Below are 14,052 nucleotides of genomic sequence, written 5' to 3' on the forward strand. Positions count from 1 at the left end.
TGACTCATCTCAATTTTCAGCACAACACACTGCTGTGAATCACTGCACTCTGTAATAAAGTTTGTGAAGTCGAAACATCGTGCAATCTTTACAAATCAACACCTGACGAAGCTAATTCGTACAGTCTTGACAACATATCAGCCGGAATTTCAACGACTCATAACCAAGATGGAAACTCACAAGACCTCTACTAGCAGTAAATATCCTGATAATTGTATCAATGTCTGCTTGTTTCAGAAAAATATTATGATATGACTAAAATTTTATAAAGTGGTATCTGATTAAAATATCTCAAATTTTATTGTTTTACATATTTTCCTCCATGTTTTGATTAGAAATTTACTAAGACAAATATATATCGTTAAAAATATCTGTTTTTACCTCTTTTAGTTTGATTTATGGCAGTTTCGTTTATTGTTAATAAAATGGAAATTTGCATCATTACCGTGTTAAATACGCTCAGTATAGTTAAATAATCAGTCAGGATTTTGAAAGCATTTGGCATATGTATATGTACTTTGTGATTATTGAAACTAGTACAAATTAACAGTTTAAAAACATACATGAATAGATAATTACGTACATGTATTTCTTAATACTTACATAAAATTTATGCAACAAGATGTGCATGTAACAATAAACACGTGTGTGTAATATTTGTCCATGTCTTGTGGCTCTCAAACATCTGAAGTTTATCGTATGTGTCTCTTACGTTAAGCAAGCTTGGCCACCCCTTTTATAAACACTGAAAATCTAAAACTAAAAAGTGAATTATTGTGTATTGATATTTAATAGTTAACCACAATTATGTATTTTACTTTATTTATTTATTTTTACTCTAAAGTCCTACAAGTCTCTGTGTGCCATTCATTTGGAAGCTGAAATCTTTTTTTTTTTTTTTGTAATAACTTTCAGTAACCAAGGTATGAAATCAGGTGTTAATTTTAGTAGTTATGGAAAATTTTTATGACTGAGAAAAAGAGCAGTTTGGATACATAATATTAGAAAGACAAGGACTTGAGCCCATCAAGTTATCTCACGTCACTGAATATATTGTGTTTTTATAAAGTACATTCCTCATAATACAAATAATTAAGTTTCTAAAAATTAATTAAAAAAAGAAACGAATCGAATTCTTATATCAAATAAATATTTTTATTATTTCAATTAATTACTAAATGCCTCTTCTTCAAAACTAGGTAGGTAATTTTGAATCATGTATCAGAGGAGAAGTGCTTTTGAAAATACTTTCGGCATAATAACGAATAAATATATGCATTACTGTTGGTTTTTTGTTTGTTTTATTCTTTCAACCAATATTTTAATTTATAAATAAGTTAACCTAATATTTTTTTATATTTGTTTCAAATTAACTCATTAAAGTGGTATAACATTAGCAAGAACGTAATTTATTAATTTATTTTGTCTACTGCTTGATAATCACATCACCCGGTTTGATTCCCTGCAGTGGTCAAAACGCAGCTAGCTCATTGTGCAAATTCGGACAAGTAAAACAACATCGTTTAACAACTTAAAAAAGCGATCTTTCGATTATTTGATGATGACCCTTACCATATCATCATTTTTATAGAAAATCCACACTTTTTTATATTCAATACAGCTTATCAAAACATTTATTTTTAGGTGAAATTTTGAAGCGAAATATTTCGAATTATCTATTTCTGGTTATTAAAGATGATAGCATAAAGTATCTCATAAGGACCAAAAATTTGTGCTTTTACGATAAAATTCAGATAGGTTAACCTGTCTGTTAGTCCCAGAACCATGCATAGTAGTTTTTTGTTTTTTTCTTTCTCGTTTATTAATACTACGATGAGTACTGTTATATAAATATTGTAAACGTACGTACTTTCGAAAACAGTTTTGATATCGGACTTTTATTTTATCCATAATATTTATAGTTTGTTTGTTTTTAACCAAAATTTTCAACAGCCATATTTTAAGGAACAAATTTGCAATAAATCAATTAAAAAGAAATATCTACTTCCTCACTATAGCTCGAGCGCAGGTGGCCCCAGTGTGCGGGTATGCTTTGCACTCTGCTGATTATATGTATCACTATTATGGTTACTATAGCAATGCTATATGTATAAACACAACATGTTTCATTAAAGAATGAAATTTTAATTTAAACCTTTGCTTGAGTTTTGTTTTATGTACGTTATGTAAAATTATTTAGATTTTAGGTATTGATATTGAATTATATATTTTCAAATTGAATTTTTTAATTACCATAATGTCAGGAAGTAAGACCATTGAAACAACTGTTGTTAAAAGTTTCATCCAGGAATCAAGAGCTTATGATTATATATATGGTACGTTAAACCTAACACTGTAATGAGAAACGGTGAGGTCCATCAATGGACTTTGAAGCTAGGTTAGAGCCCTAGAGCTAAGACCAACGTATTACTTCAAATTTGAAAATCAGATGAATAATTTGCAATTATTATGTAATTTACTTTCTTTAAAAAATAAGTTATTTCATTGCTCTTTACTGATAATATTAAAAACAAAACATGCTAATATGTTAGTATTAAAATCATGCAGTTTCAATGCATTCTGATATTTTTTACTAATTATAATAAAATAAATCCATTTGCCTCCTTGTGGTGTTAATGAATTATGTTTGTAATAATAATATTTAATTCATAACTAACTAAATGCTTAATAGTTTAGTATTAGAATAATCATTTTTTCAAAGGCCTTCAAACTATCTGACTTGTATGAATACCTAATTTTGTGCTGTAAACAAAAGAATATTTTCTCAGGGCATGGTTAATTAGTTAAAAGTTATAAAACAATACTACTTAAATGTCAAAAATTGTATTTTTAATATATCAGAATCTTGAACATTCTTTGTTCACAATTTCTTTATGTAAGCATCCCCAGAACTTTAGATAGAATGAGAAGTTATGAGTCAAAATTTGAAAATCTGAGTTTTAATTACTGTATAGAGATGGCAATGCATCATGCCTTTAACGTTAATAACAAAAAGAAATGTGAATTAAAGAGCATCAGACAACAAAAATTATTTAGAGCAATTTTAAACAATAAAATAACATTGGAAAACCTACTTTACCTATTATTTAAGGTTGAAATAACACTATAGTTTATCCCACAACATTTATTACCAAGGCTAACTCTATTTAAACTAACAAAGAATAGAGTACTTGACACTAAAATTTACATTTTGTGAAAGTAGTATATTTTGGAATAAAAACAAATTAACTAAAAGTCTTTTATCATAACTATATGTTAGTATCTTAGGATTGTGAGCATTTACTGACAGTTTTTTTGTTTGGGGAAATTTTGAAGTGAAATATTTTAAATTATTAATTTCTGGTTATTAAAGATGATAGCATGAAATATCTCAAAAGGCAAAATAAACTTGTGCTTTTATGATAAAATTCAGACATTTAAACCTATCTGTTGGTCCCTAGAACTCTGGAAGTTGTATCTTAGGGTTGTGAGCATTTACTGACAGTTTTTTAGTTGTTTGATAACACCTTTTAAACTTTATTACATCTTTATAGATCCATTGTATACAGTTTCAAGTCAGAAGGACCATGTAAAAGCTTTGAAAAAGGCATCCTCTGCACAGATAAGTGTGGTAATTCTACTAGTTTATTGTGGCATACATATTTATATATGTAAATCTTAGTATTACTGACATTTTACTTAAGGTGTGAATTGCATGGTATGTTTGGCTTGACTGCTACAAAACTAAGAAAAAATCAGCTTTTGGCTATCAATTCTATTATTATGAAAAAGTAATTACTTAAACTTTGCTGTTATATTCCTCTAATTTTAGTTTAACTACATACTCTAGTATGGGATTCACCTGTTAGTTATTAAGTACGTCTTTTCATTTATTACATTATATCCTTTTTTATAAATTATATAACAATTAATTTACTTTCATATAACTGTAAAAGCTAATGAAGCTTATAATTGAAACTTATATAAGTATTTTGGGTATATGGTCTGTTTTTTGATGGAGGCAAACTTCACTAAATATTTCTTTACAGTATTTCATAGTGATTTTATAATATATATACTTATTAATCCATGATTTTTTTCATACTTTTAGGTTTTACAAGTTAAATTATGTTTATTTTTTTAATTTTCACACCCTCCATAACACTTGTTAATTTTAAGAATGCTGTTGAGGTGTATTTTAATACCTTAGTAGGTTCTCATGGTGAGTAAACAAAATATGTCCACCAGTTTTTAAGCAGTAAAAACAATAATGATTAAATCATCTGTATGAGTTTTTGCTAGTTATGAATTTATTGGTTTATAATTTTCAGTATAAAAATATGGTTATGATTTATGAGTTGTCCTTTTTTCATTACTATGGTAAGTTAAAAAGTAACCTACACTTTATGCACACAACTAACTGTGAACAATTGTGGAAAACAATCATATCAGTTAAGTTTATGATATTATAACAGGTCTATCTCTGTTGGAAAAATTAAATCCATTTAGTTAAACTTATTTATAGTATATACTATTGGTTATTATAGGAAAGAATAATGAAAATTAAGTATTTTTGTCAAAATCTTAGTGAAGGTACATTTTATGAAGATGTTTTATGTATTGACCAATATGTTGTGAATTTTTTTATAGAATGTAGCATTATGGAATAAAATACAACAGTTGAGTGTTCCACTTTCAAAAGTTTGCCATAATTTATGGTGCTTTGGTAGTGAATATGCTTTGTAAATTAGCAGATTATTAAAACAAATTGCAACAGTTTTGTAAATTTCTAGATTATTATGTAGACTTCTAAATTAACATGCCGGAAAGCCTGAGACTTACAATATGAAAATTAATCCTTGCTGGAAATATTACTTAACATTTTTACTATAGAAAGCCTGTCTCCATTAAAGGTTGACAGTTTTTTTTTTTTCAGAAATCAGATAAGTTTTTTATAAAATTAAAATTCCCAAACTTTCATTTTTACTGATACTATTAAACATATTTATGTTATAAGTTTATATCCAAGTTGCATTAAGAAGCATTAAGCTGATTTTATTTATATAAATCTGTTTTGTTTTTGTTTTGTTCTAATACTATGGTTTTAATACTTGTACAGACATCTATTCAAAAAATAACTTTCCAGTACAGATGTCAATTTAATCAAGTAATATATTTGAGCTACTTCATTAATGATGAAATTTTGTTAGAAACAAAATAATTTGATAGTGATAAACTCATAAAAGTAACATAATGTTATCAGTTTTTGGACCATTTTGTAACAACTACACTTATTTCTATGGCTGTATATTCCAACAGGCATTGATAAATATAACATTATAATTATAAATAAAATTTCATATTTAGTCTTGGTCTGAAAGGAATAAGTAATTAAATCTTTTAAGCCTTTTAAACAACTTATATTTTACATTTGTATGAATCAATATGTATTTTATTTTGATTGTAATAACTGGTCACATTTTATTTCTATTTAGAATTTAAATTACTAAGGAGAAATCTTGTTTCTAAAATGCAGAATTACTGACAAAGCCTAAATGTGTAAATGCATTTTCCTAAATTACACATGCACTAAGTTGCTTTTATGTTCTTGATATGGTTAGTTGCAATCTTTAATAACATTGTAACACAAAAAATTTATGGACAAAATGGAGAATGAATTATTTCATCCAATTTCTTTACACTGATTGTTTTGTCAGGCAAAAACATTAAATTTTTTGATACATGATAGGACCCAACTGACAGTAAAAGATAGAATAAAAAAATTGGCAATTTGAAGTTTTACTTTTCTTAAGATATTCTACATTTGGATATTCTACCTAAATCTTAAATGATGTACATAGAGGTAATTGTATTTACTTTTCATTTTATATTGAATAAAATATATTTTACCAAAGTCATTGTTTTATTTATACTGTGTTTCTCATAGAAACCACTTGTAAACTTTGGAACTATGTTTAGTGAGTTATCTCATTATCCACCATACCAAGGTCATCTAAAAGTAGAAAGTAGTGTTCCAGTTCCTGTAACAAAAGAGTTCAAGGAATCAAAAGGGTGAGTGTTAAACAATCACCTAACAGTCTAATCCAGTAATTAAAATTGCATTAAATCAAGTACAATTTTAGCATCTTAAATCTCTTATATTTAGAAACATACCAGGGATGTGGAATTCATGTTGCCCAATTCCCAAAGCAGTAAGTATTAGAATCATTGTTTGTCCACTGAATAAACAGGTTTTTATCTCATCATTTATTCTTGTTGCAAAAAAAACAACACTCTAGTTAGATTTTTTTAAAGATCCTCACAAGTTCCTGAAAATTCTCAACTATAGAATTGTAGCACATGTACATGTAAATGTGTACCTCAGAATCTTAAATCAAAACTATATATACTAATAGCTGTGTGAACTAATGCAATATGATGAACAGCATCATTACATTTCTTTTGTTTACAGTAGGAGCCTAGGCAAGTTTGGCTGCCAGCTCTAAGGGTAACAGATAAAGTAATAAAATTTATAAAATAATTATTATATATATATATATATAAATTTACAAAAATAATTAGATTATTATATATATATATATATATATATATATGTTGTGTATTACAATATCAAATAGCCTAAAACTGAGTTTGATTGTAATTTAAACTTATAAGTTAAATAAATGTTGAGATGTATCCAATTTAAGATACTTATCAACAAGATTGATACACATAGTTTATTTTCTAATACAAATATATTTTAATATATAAACAATAGTATAATTTACAATAACAGTTATTATAAATAATAATCTATGTGCAAACCTTTTATACACTTACAAATGATATTGAGTATTCTTTCTGGTTTGAATCTTCCTCAATGTCTTATTGAAGGTTCACAATGAGCAAGTTAATTTCAAGTTGATGTAGGTATAATTCACTTAACAAGGAACTAATTAATGAAGTTATATAATGTCTTTGTAAAAATACTAATGTTTAATATGAATCTTCTGAAGTTAAAGATTTGTAATGTTTAAAATTTATAATCATTCCTAGTCAAATATGTAAAGTTCCTAATTAATAAGCATTAATAACAGTTATAAGTTCTGAGGTTTATAATATACCAACTGGAGCAAACCAATAAAATAAACTGTTTCTTGATACATCACATTGGTTACATTTATAGGTGTAAGGAGAGTTTCTAGAAAGTTCAGCTTGCACAACAATACTGATAATACATTAGTGTTTACATACACACATACATTGTTGATCTTTGCACTCAAGAACCTTCTTCAACTTTAATAAATAGGTGGGAATTTCACAAGACTTATTTAACATTACAAGTTATATGTGTTTCTAAATGCAAATTTAACTGAAACAAACACTGATATTAAAACAGATACATGATAGTAAATTCATCACAATACATGTGTGTGTGTGTGTGTATATATATATCAAACCCTATTTTAATTCATGGTTGTATAAATGTAAACCATAATTCCAATACAGCACTTCCCTCTACCCACAAAATTAGTTATTCTCATCCAATGCTGCTCTTTACATACAAATATTTTCTTTATGCATGCTGCGCCTTCTGTTCCCATTATTAGAATGGAATGACTCCAACATAGCTCTCATGCAAATCATCATGCAATACTTCTCCACCAATAGGAGCATAACATACTCACATAATAAATGTGACTACCCGTATGCATTTTGGCAGTGCTTGTTCTTAGACATTTTACTTTTATGTTTCAAATTCATCTTTAGTATACTCACAAAGTGGTCTTCTTTATATTCTCTTCTAGTCTTTATTAAGACTGTTTCTTAACTTTGCTTTAATCTCGATTTATAACAGTCACATTGTTATTTACACTTTTGATTGTTGGTTGAGTACTCTTTATGAATTCCATAATTCATGTTAGCACTTCAAAGGTCACACCTGTGACTAGCGTTCTGTTTTGGACTTCAGATGCAGATGAACTAGTCGGAGATTTATCCATGTTTATTTGCTAGGAAACTGAACTTTACATGGGTCAACCTCTATCTTGGTTGGAAGTGGGGATTGTGCCCCACTTCCTCCCAAACAAGCTGAACCTGATCAGGCAAATAAGGACTTGGACTGCCAATTTATGCTTCCTTATTTTGCCATGCCTTCTCATACCCTGCCTGAGAAGGCAGTTAGGCCTAATATGGTATTTTTGTATTTTGTTTCTCAGGTATGTGACATTTTATTGCTTTCCCCTATTTCCTATAGATCATCCTTCCTTATTACATGACCACTATTTCCATCCCTATTTGGTTTCCCCCTCTCTAAATATTTGAGTAAATTCTGATCAATTTGCATCACATTTAAGTAACAGGATTAACATGCCTCATCCATTCTATTGGCTTTTGATCAGTTTGCTCTTGCCTAACAACTGTGCAGATTTTCCTTTTTTGGACTAACAGTTGTTAGGTTCCATTTTGCCTGTTTGAGGTGCAACCCTCAAACTTCATATAAGTCTGATCCATGCCCAATTTTCCTGCCTTCATCTTACTCAACTCTTTTATGGTATCTTTCAACTATCCTTCTCCTTTCTGAAGTTTTCTGGAAACATCCTCTTCCTTCTTTTCTCAATATTGGCTCATTTGTTGTTCTTGGCTCTGGCTGTATATATGTGGTTTCTATGTTGTTGGGACCATCTAGGTTATGATATGACTAGCTTGCATCCATTTACCATCATCTTATCTTCAGAATTCATATATAGCCCTTTATCTGTGGCAATACATTTTTGACATGATATCTGAGTCTTTGAAATCACAAATTACATCAGTACAACAGTTGTCTACCTTTTCTGACCTTGTTGCTCATTTATCTCAGTCATAATCCAGTATGGCACATATTACCATTTCCTCTCCCTTCTTTCTTGTCATTTTCTGTGATGATATACATCACATTGCTAACAGTATCAGTGACTATGTGGTTGTTTCTGGTTTGGTGGGGGCTGGTTTGCTGGTTTTCTTCTCACTGACATCTCTCTGTGAAGGATCATTGGGCTCTTCAAGCTTTATCAGAAGGATTCATGATCCCATTTTTCCCAACCTCCCATGTCTCCTGTATCCATTCCTTCCACCTCAGGATCTCATGACTAACCAGCATCTGTCTGAGACATTTCAAGAACTACTACCTCAGCAGGTAATCAGATCTGTTCTACATCCTTCACCAGGTTTTAATTCCAGATTCTTTGTTCTTTTCAAGAAAACTGAAGACCGAGGCCTCTCATTGATTTGTTCTGCCTCATCACTTTATTCAACTGTCTATAGTGAGTGTTTCTCTGGGCTTATGTAGGGCCAAGATAGACGTTACCAGTGTTTATCTCCACATTCTTATATCACCAAGGTCTTATCCGTATTGTTGGCTTGTCCACCACAGCATGGTTTGTCAATTTTGTGCTCTATCCGTTGAGTTTGCTAATTCCCTTTATGTGTTTTTTATTGAGTGGTCAGAGCTTTTTTTTTGCCATCTTCATGCTTTGAAATTGCAATTCCACTAATATATGGATGACTCAATTCTTCTGGCTCATTCCAAACTGGAATTGGCTAGCCATACTCATAAGTTGCTTTTAGTGCTTACTTGAGTCAGCTGGTTAATCAAATTGGATCAGTTCTTCCTCTGACCTACCCAGTATCTTGTTCACTTGGGTGTCTTTTTAGTGCTCATTTCAGACTATCCCAACCTTCTCCTTTACAACTTTTTCATAAAACTGTTAGTTTGCCATGCCATTTCATTTCCTTCACTTTCTGCTTGTGAGATTTCTTAGTTTCTGGGGTTGTGGCCTTCAGTGACATCACTGGTCACTGGTCACCCTCAATCAAGCACATATGTAATCCCTTCAATGGGCTCTTAACAATTAATGGAACCTTGCTTATGATCCTTTATCAGCTCCAATTACTCTTCCTCCTACCTTTATGGATGATCTGCATTGGTGGCTTGACAAAGTCCATACATCTCTCATCCTTATCTACATTTTCATGGACTCATTTTTTCAGTAATAGGGTGTATGGGTCAATCACCAGGAGACTTTGGGTCATTAGTCAATGTACAAAAGGTTTTTGCATACCAATGTACTTGATCTTCTTCAGGTCTATCTCACTTTGAATAAGTTCCTTTCTCTAGTCAGACATTGTCTGGGGATGATTAATTCCAAAAATTCTACAGTAGTAGCACGTATAAATAACCAAGGGGGCACCTGGTCAAAATTTCTGCGTTTTTGAATGTTGAATCTACTATATTGGGCCCACATCCATCACACTCATTATATATCACATTCCAGGTGCTTTCAGTCTTATAGTAGCTTGTCTTTCCAATTACAACTAAATACAGCTGATGTAGTGGTCTATATATCCCCACTTTTTCTGGTGGCTTTAGAATTGGTGAGGTTTTTCTCATGTAGATGCATTTGCCACTTATCTCAGTCATAAGTTACCCCTCTTTTGTTTCCTGGTATCTCACCCTCATACTCTGGCTGTGGATGCCTTCAACCAGGACTGATCTTAGAGATTACTTTATTTGTATCATCCTGTTTAATTATTTCATTGGGTGATAACTCTCATCCATACCACTCCATGTTAAGTCCCTGGGATTGCTCCTTATTAACTAGTTTGACTATGATTTCCACAATTACAACAACTGCAACTTTTTCCTCCAGTTCCTCTTTCTTTGTCTCTCTCCCTTCTTTGTCATTCTTGATTGCTGGTTCTAAATCCATCCATTCATGATATTTGTCTTTGCACCTGGATTTTATCTGGTCCTTGGTGAGGAGATCTCATTTCTCCTTGCTAAGTAGCTTTTCGTTTAGTTTATTTCATGTGTTTTTTTTCATTGGATGTTTCTCAATACAAATAGAAAGTGTTACACAGTTGGAGTGGAACTTGGAGATTCCCCACTGACTGACCTATTGTGACTCAAGTGGCATAGTTTATCACTTGGCTTGTTGACTAGGGATCCTTGGTCTCTGTCACTCTATGGTTATCATACTGCTTTATCCCTATAGCATCAACTTTGTGCTTTCCTTTTCCTTACCATGGTAATGTGTACCTTCTGGATTTGTTGTATCCTTAGATAGCCTACTCTTCAGGACTGGGATATTAATATGGTTCTTCACTTTGCCTCCATTTAAACCACTTGTGTTTCATGTTTCACCCTACCCTTTAAAAAGTATTTTCTTCTCTTTTTAGCCTGTGGTCATTGAAGGTCTGATTTGTTTGCCACTGATATTTCACTTTGCTTTACCACCCTACCTAGCTTCTGTTTTATCCAGATCATTACTTCCTCTGAAAGACCTCATTGGCTATGGAGGGCAACTTCTCCCTTTCACCTATTTGCCTCTTATTCTCATCTCTACCCATGTCCGAATTGAGATATACTTCTATGTCTAGTTTGTACTCTTCTTTGTTATATTGCCCACACTCTGTATCCCTTGGCAGCCTTTTCTGTTTGGGATCTTTCTACTTCTACCCTCACCAGTTGGTTTTAACTTTTTATTTAATTAGCTTCTTTTTTTTTTTTTTTGTCTTCCATCCAGAATTTGTTTCATGTGTCTTCTCATCAGGTTCAACACGTGATCTTTCTCCTCATATCTAATCTTCATTGGCCATTAGAAAAAATCCTACAGTCGGGCATTTAGGCTACACCCAATATGTTTCCCTCCCATTATTTATACCATATCACAGTTTCTTCTCTGTCAGGTTTTTGTTTTCTACCTATGAATGTTCTTCAGCCTTCAGTGCAACTTTGATTATGGATGTTTATATTCATGCTTTTCTTTTCCTTTCATGGGCCCTTACATCATTTATTCATTATCTGAATCCCACTTTGTGAAGAGTGTTGCTTGACCAGGTATTCTTCAACTTGAAATCCATACTGTACAGCCATGTTGACTCTCACTTTATCTTTCATGGCTGTATAATGCTCACTCTTAAGATAGGGTGTTTCATGCCTGTTCCAGACCATACCATCCATGAATCTTATGTGTTAAGCAGAAAAGGATAGCTGCACATTCTTGCCATGCCTTATATTGAAGAAAATTGTGTGATCTGTTTTTCAAAATAGGGTTTTATGGTCACCCATTGCAATGTCACAGGAGATTATGTTCCTCCAATTCTCCACCACCCTTTCTTCTAGTGAAGTATGAGAGCCCTTACCACTTTCCAGTTCCATAGCTATGGAGGCAACCTCCTGAGTGGATTCTACATTCATTGCAGAGAAGGGCATTGGTATTCTTCAGGCTTAGATGAAGTGCCATCCTCCAATATACACTCACAAAGGAGTAAGATATCAAACTGCAGTTCACCCTTTCAATTGAGAGCCCTCATTCTACCCCTGCATGGGTGTTGGTACTTTGTGTCTAGGTTTTGAATTTAGAATAACACCAACCAACATAAGTTGTCACAGTTGTTGTCCTACATCAATCATACTCTTTCTGTGTTGTGGGTCACATTGGAGGTGAGGGGTGTTATTTCAGTTTAGTTCTTTTTTGCTATCCCTCAGTGTATCTTATTCCAAAAATGTTATTGCTTTTTTGCATGTTTCTCACCAATTTCACTGTTAGGGGAGGTGATTTTTATTACTTAGACATCTTTTCAGTGCCATATGTCAAAATGGAGGGAAGAACCTTTTGAAAACTACATTTTGCAGCATAAGAAAATTAAAAACTTTCATCATTTCTTTTGTTGTAAAAAATAACTAAGCATTAAAAAATACATAGATGCAAAACATACAGGTCAAGTTACCAACAGTAAAATAGTAACTTCATATAAGCTATGAAAATTAATTTGTGAGTGGATTTTATCTTACATCCTGAATATGTGAATCCTAGAATATTTTTACTGTTACTGATTAGTAAAAGCAAAATCTTGAAAGCTATACTCTTAATGTTTTAAGCAAGTTAGATGAAATGATGACTGGAAGGGGGGACAAGTAGATATTTTCTAGGACAATAATTATTTTTGCAAAATTTCACACTAATGATAATTCTATCACATGTTAACACATGCATTATATCTCAAAAAATAAAAATATTATTGATTAACCTTTCTCAGTACTAGATTATGCCATTATGTCATATTAAGTTATTTTCTCTTCTTTCCAGTAAAATAATAATAATTAAGTAATTATATTGATACATTTATTTATTATATAAAATGAAAAATCATGTTAAGAAAATTTAGCAAGTTCTTTATGCTCTTCTATTAACAGAAAATCTATTCTTAAAGAGCTTTGAGCTTTAGTATATTTGATATACTTTCAGTATATTATAACTATAGATAAAAGTTCTGTCAAAGTGTAATTTACTATGTTTGGAGTAAATTTATATAAATAGTTATATTTTATGGTTTAATGATTCAAGACATAAAACATTTGTAGGTGTGATGCTTTAACAGTTTATCATACTAATGAAAGCTTTGATACACTCTTGAAAGGTTATTAAACAAATTAAATTTGATGTTACAGGCCATTAATAAAATCTCCTCTCTTTTATCAAGGAATTGCCAAGAACAGAAGTTATTTTTGAATTGTGATGCATCAGTTGTAGGTGGTAATGAACGGCATTTGTATTTTCACAGGTAAATGAAACTTAATTTTATCTAGATTTATGACTATCGTTTCTGATATAGTGTCCATTTTAACCATTTTTGGATTTCCATTTTAGTTCAACTATCTCTGCTGTATTCTCCATTTCATAGCCCAACCATAAGATCAATATTTTTGTCCAGATCATTTTACTGCCTGATTTTGCTGTGACCTTGCTGTTTACTATTAAGGAACATATCATTCCTCTCTCTCTATTTGATGTTTCTATCAGGTTTGTACTTTGCTTTCTATTTCTTATACTTTCTATGTTTTTTATCATCATTATTCCATGCTTTTATGCTGTAATTTTATCCTTTCCCCCTTCAAGTGACTTTAATATTCGTGCTAAGATCTTTTTATCTCAGGTATTTTTCCCATTCTTTCTTGTCTTGTCCTCCTCATTTCCATGATTCTTATAATATGGCTTATGATCGCTT

At 31.1% G+C, this 14,052-nt stretch overlaps 1 protein-coding gene across 2 annotated transcripts in view; it reads left to right on the forward strand.

The window, feature by feature from the left end:
* Positions 1-2,037: 2,037 nt before the first annotated feature.
* The window catches only part of LOC143237831 (cilia- and flagella-associated protein 91-like), a 31,534-nt gene continuing 19,519 nt past the window's right edge, over positions 2,038-14,052 (forward strand). Inside the window, exons 1-4 of one of the 2 annotated variants that reach the window (XR_013020283.1) lie at positions 2,038-2,336; positions 3,555-3,631; positions 5,948-6,072; positions 13,528-13,608. Coding sequence is in view for 1 of the 2 variants with exons in the window: in XM_076477472.1 (XP_076333587.1) it covers positions 2,258-2,336; positions 3,555-3,631; positions 5,948-6,072; positions 13,528-13,608 (362 nt within the window). In the remaining variant the exon portion in view is untranslated. The remainder of the gene's footprint in view (positions 2,337-3,554; positions 3,632-5,947; positions 6,073-13,527; positions 13,609-14,052) is intronic. The other variant, XM_076477472.1, reaches the window with a different exon arrangement.

This window comes from Tachypleus tridentatus, chromosome 13, assembly GCF_004210375.1.
Source record: "Tachypleus tridentatus isolate NWPU-2018 chromosome 13, ASM421037v1, whole genome shotgun sequence".
Classification (NCBI taxonomy): Eukaryota; Metazoa; Arthropoda; class Merostomata; order Xiphosura; family Limulidae; genus Tachypleus; species Tachypleus tridentatus.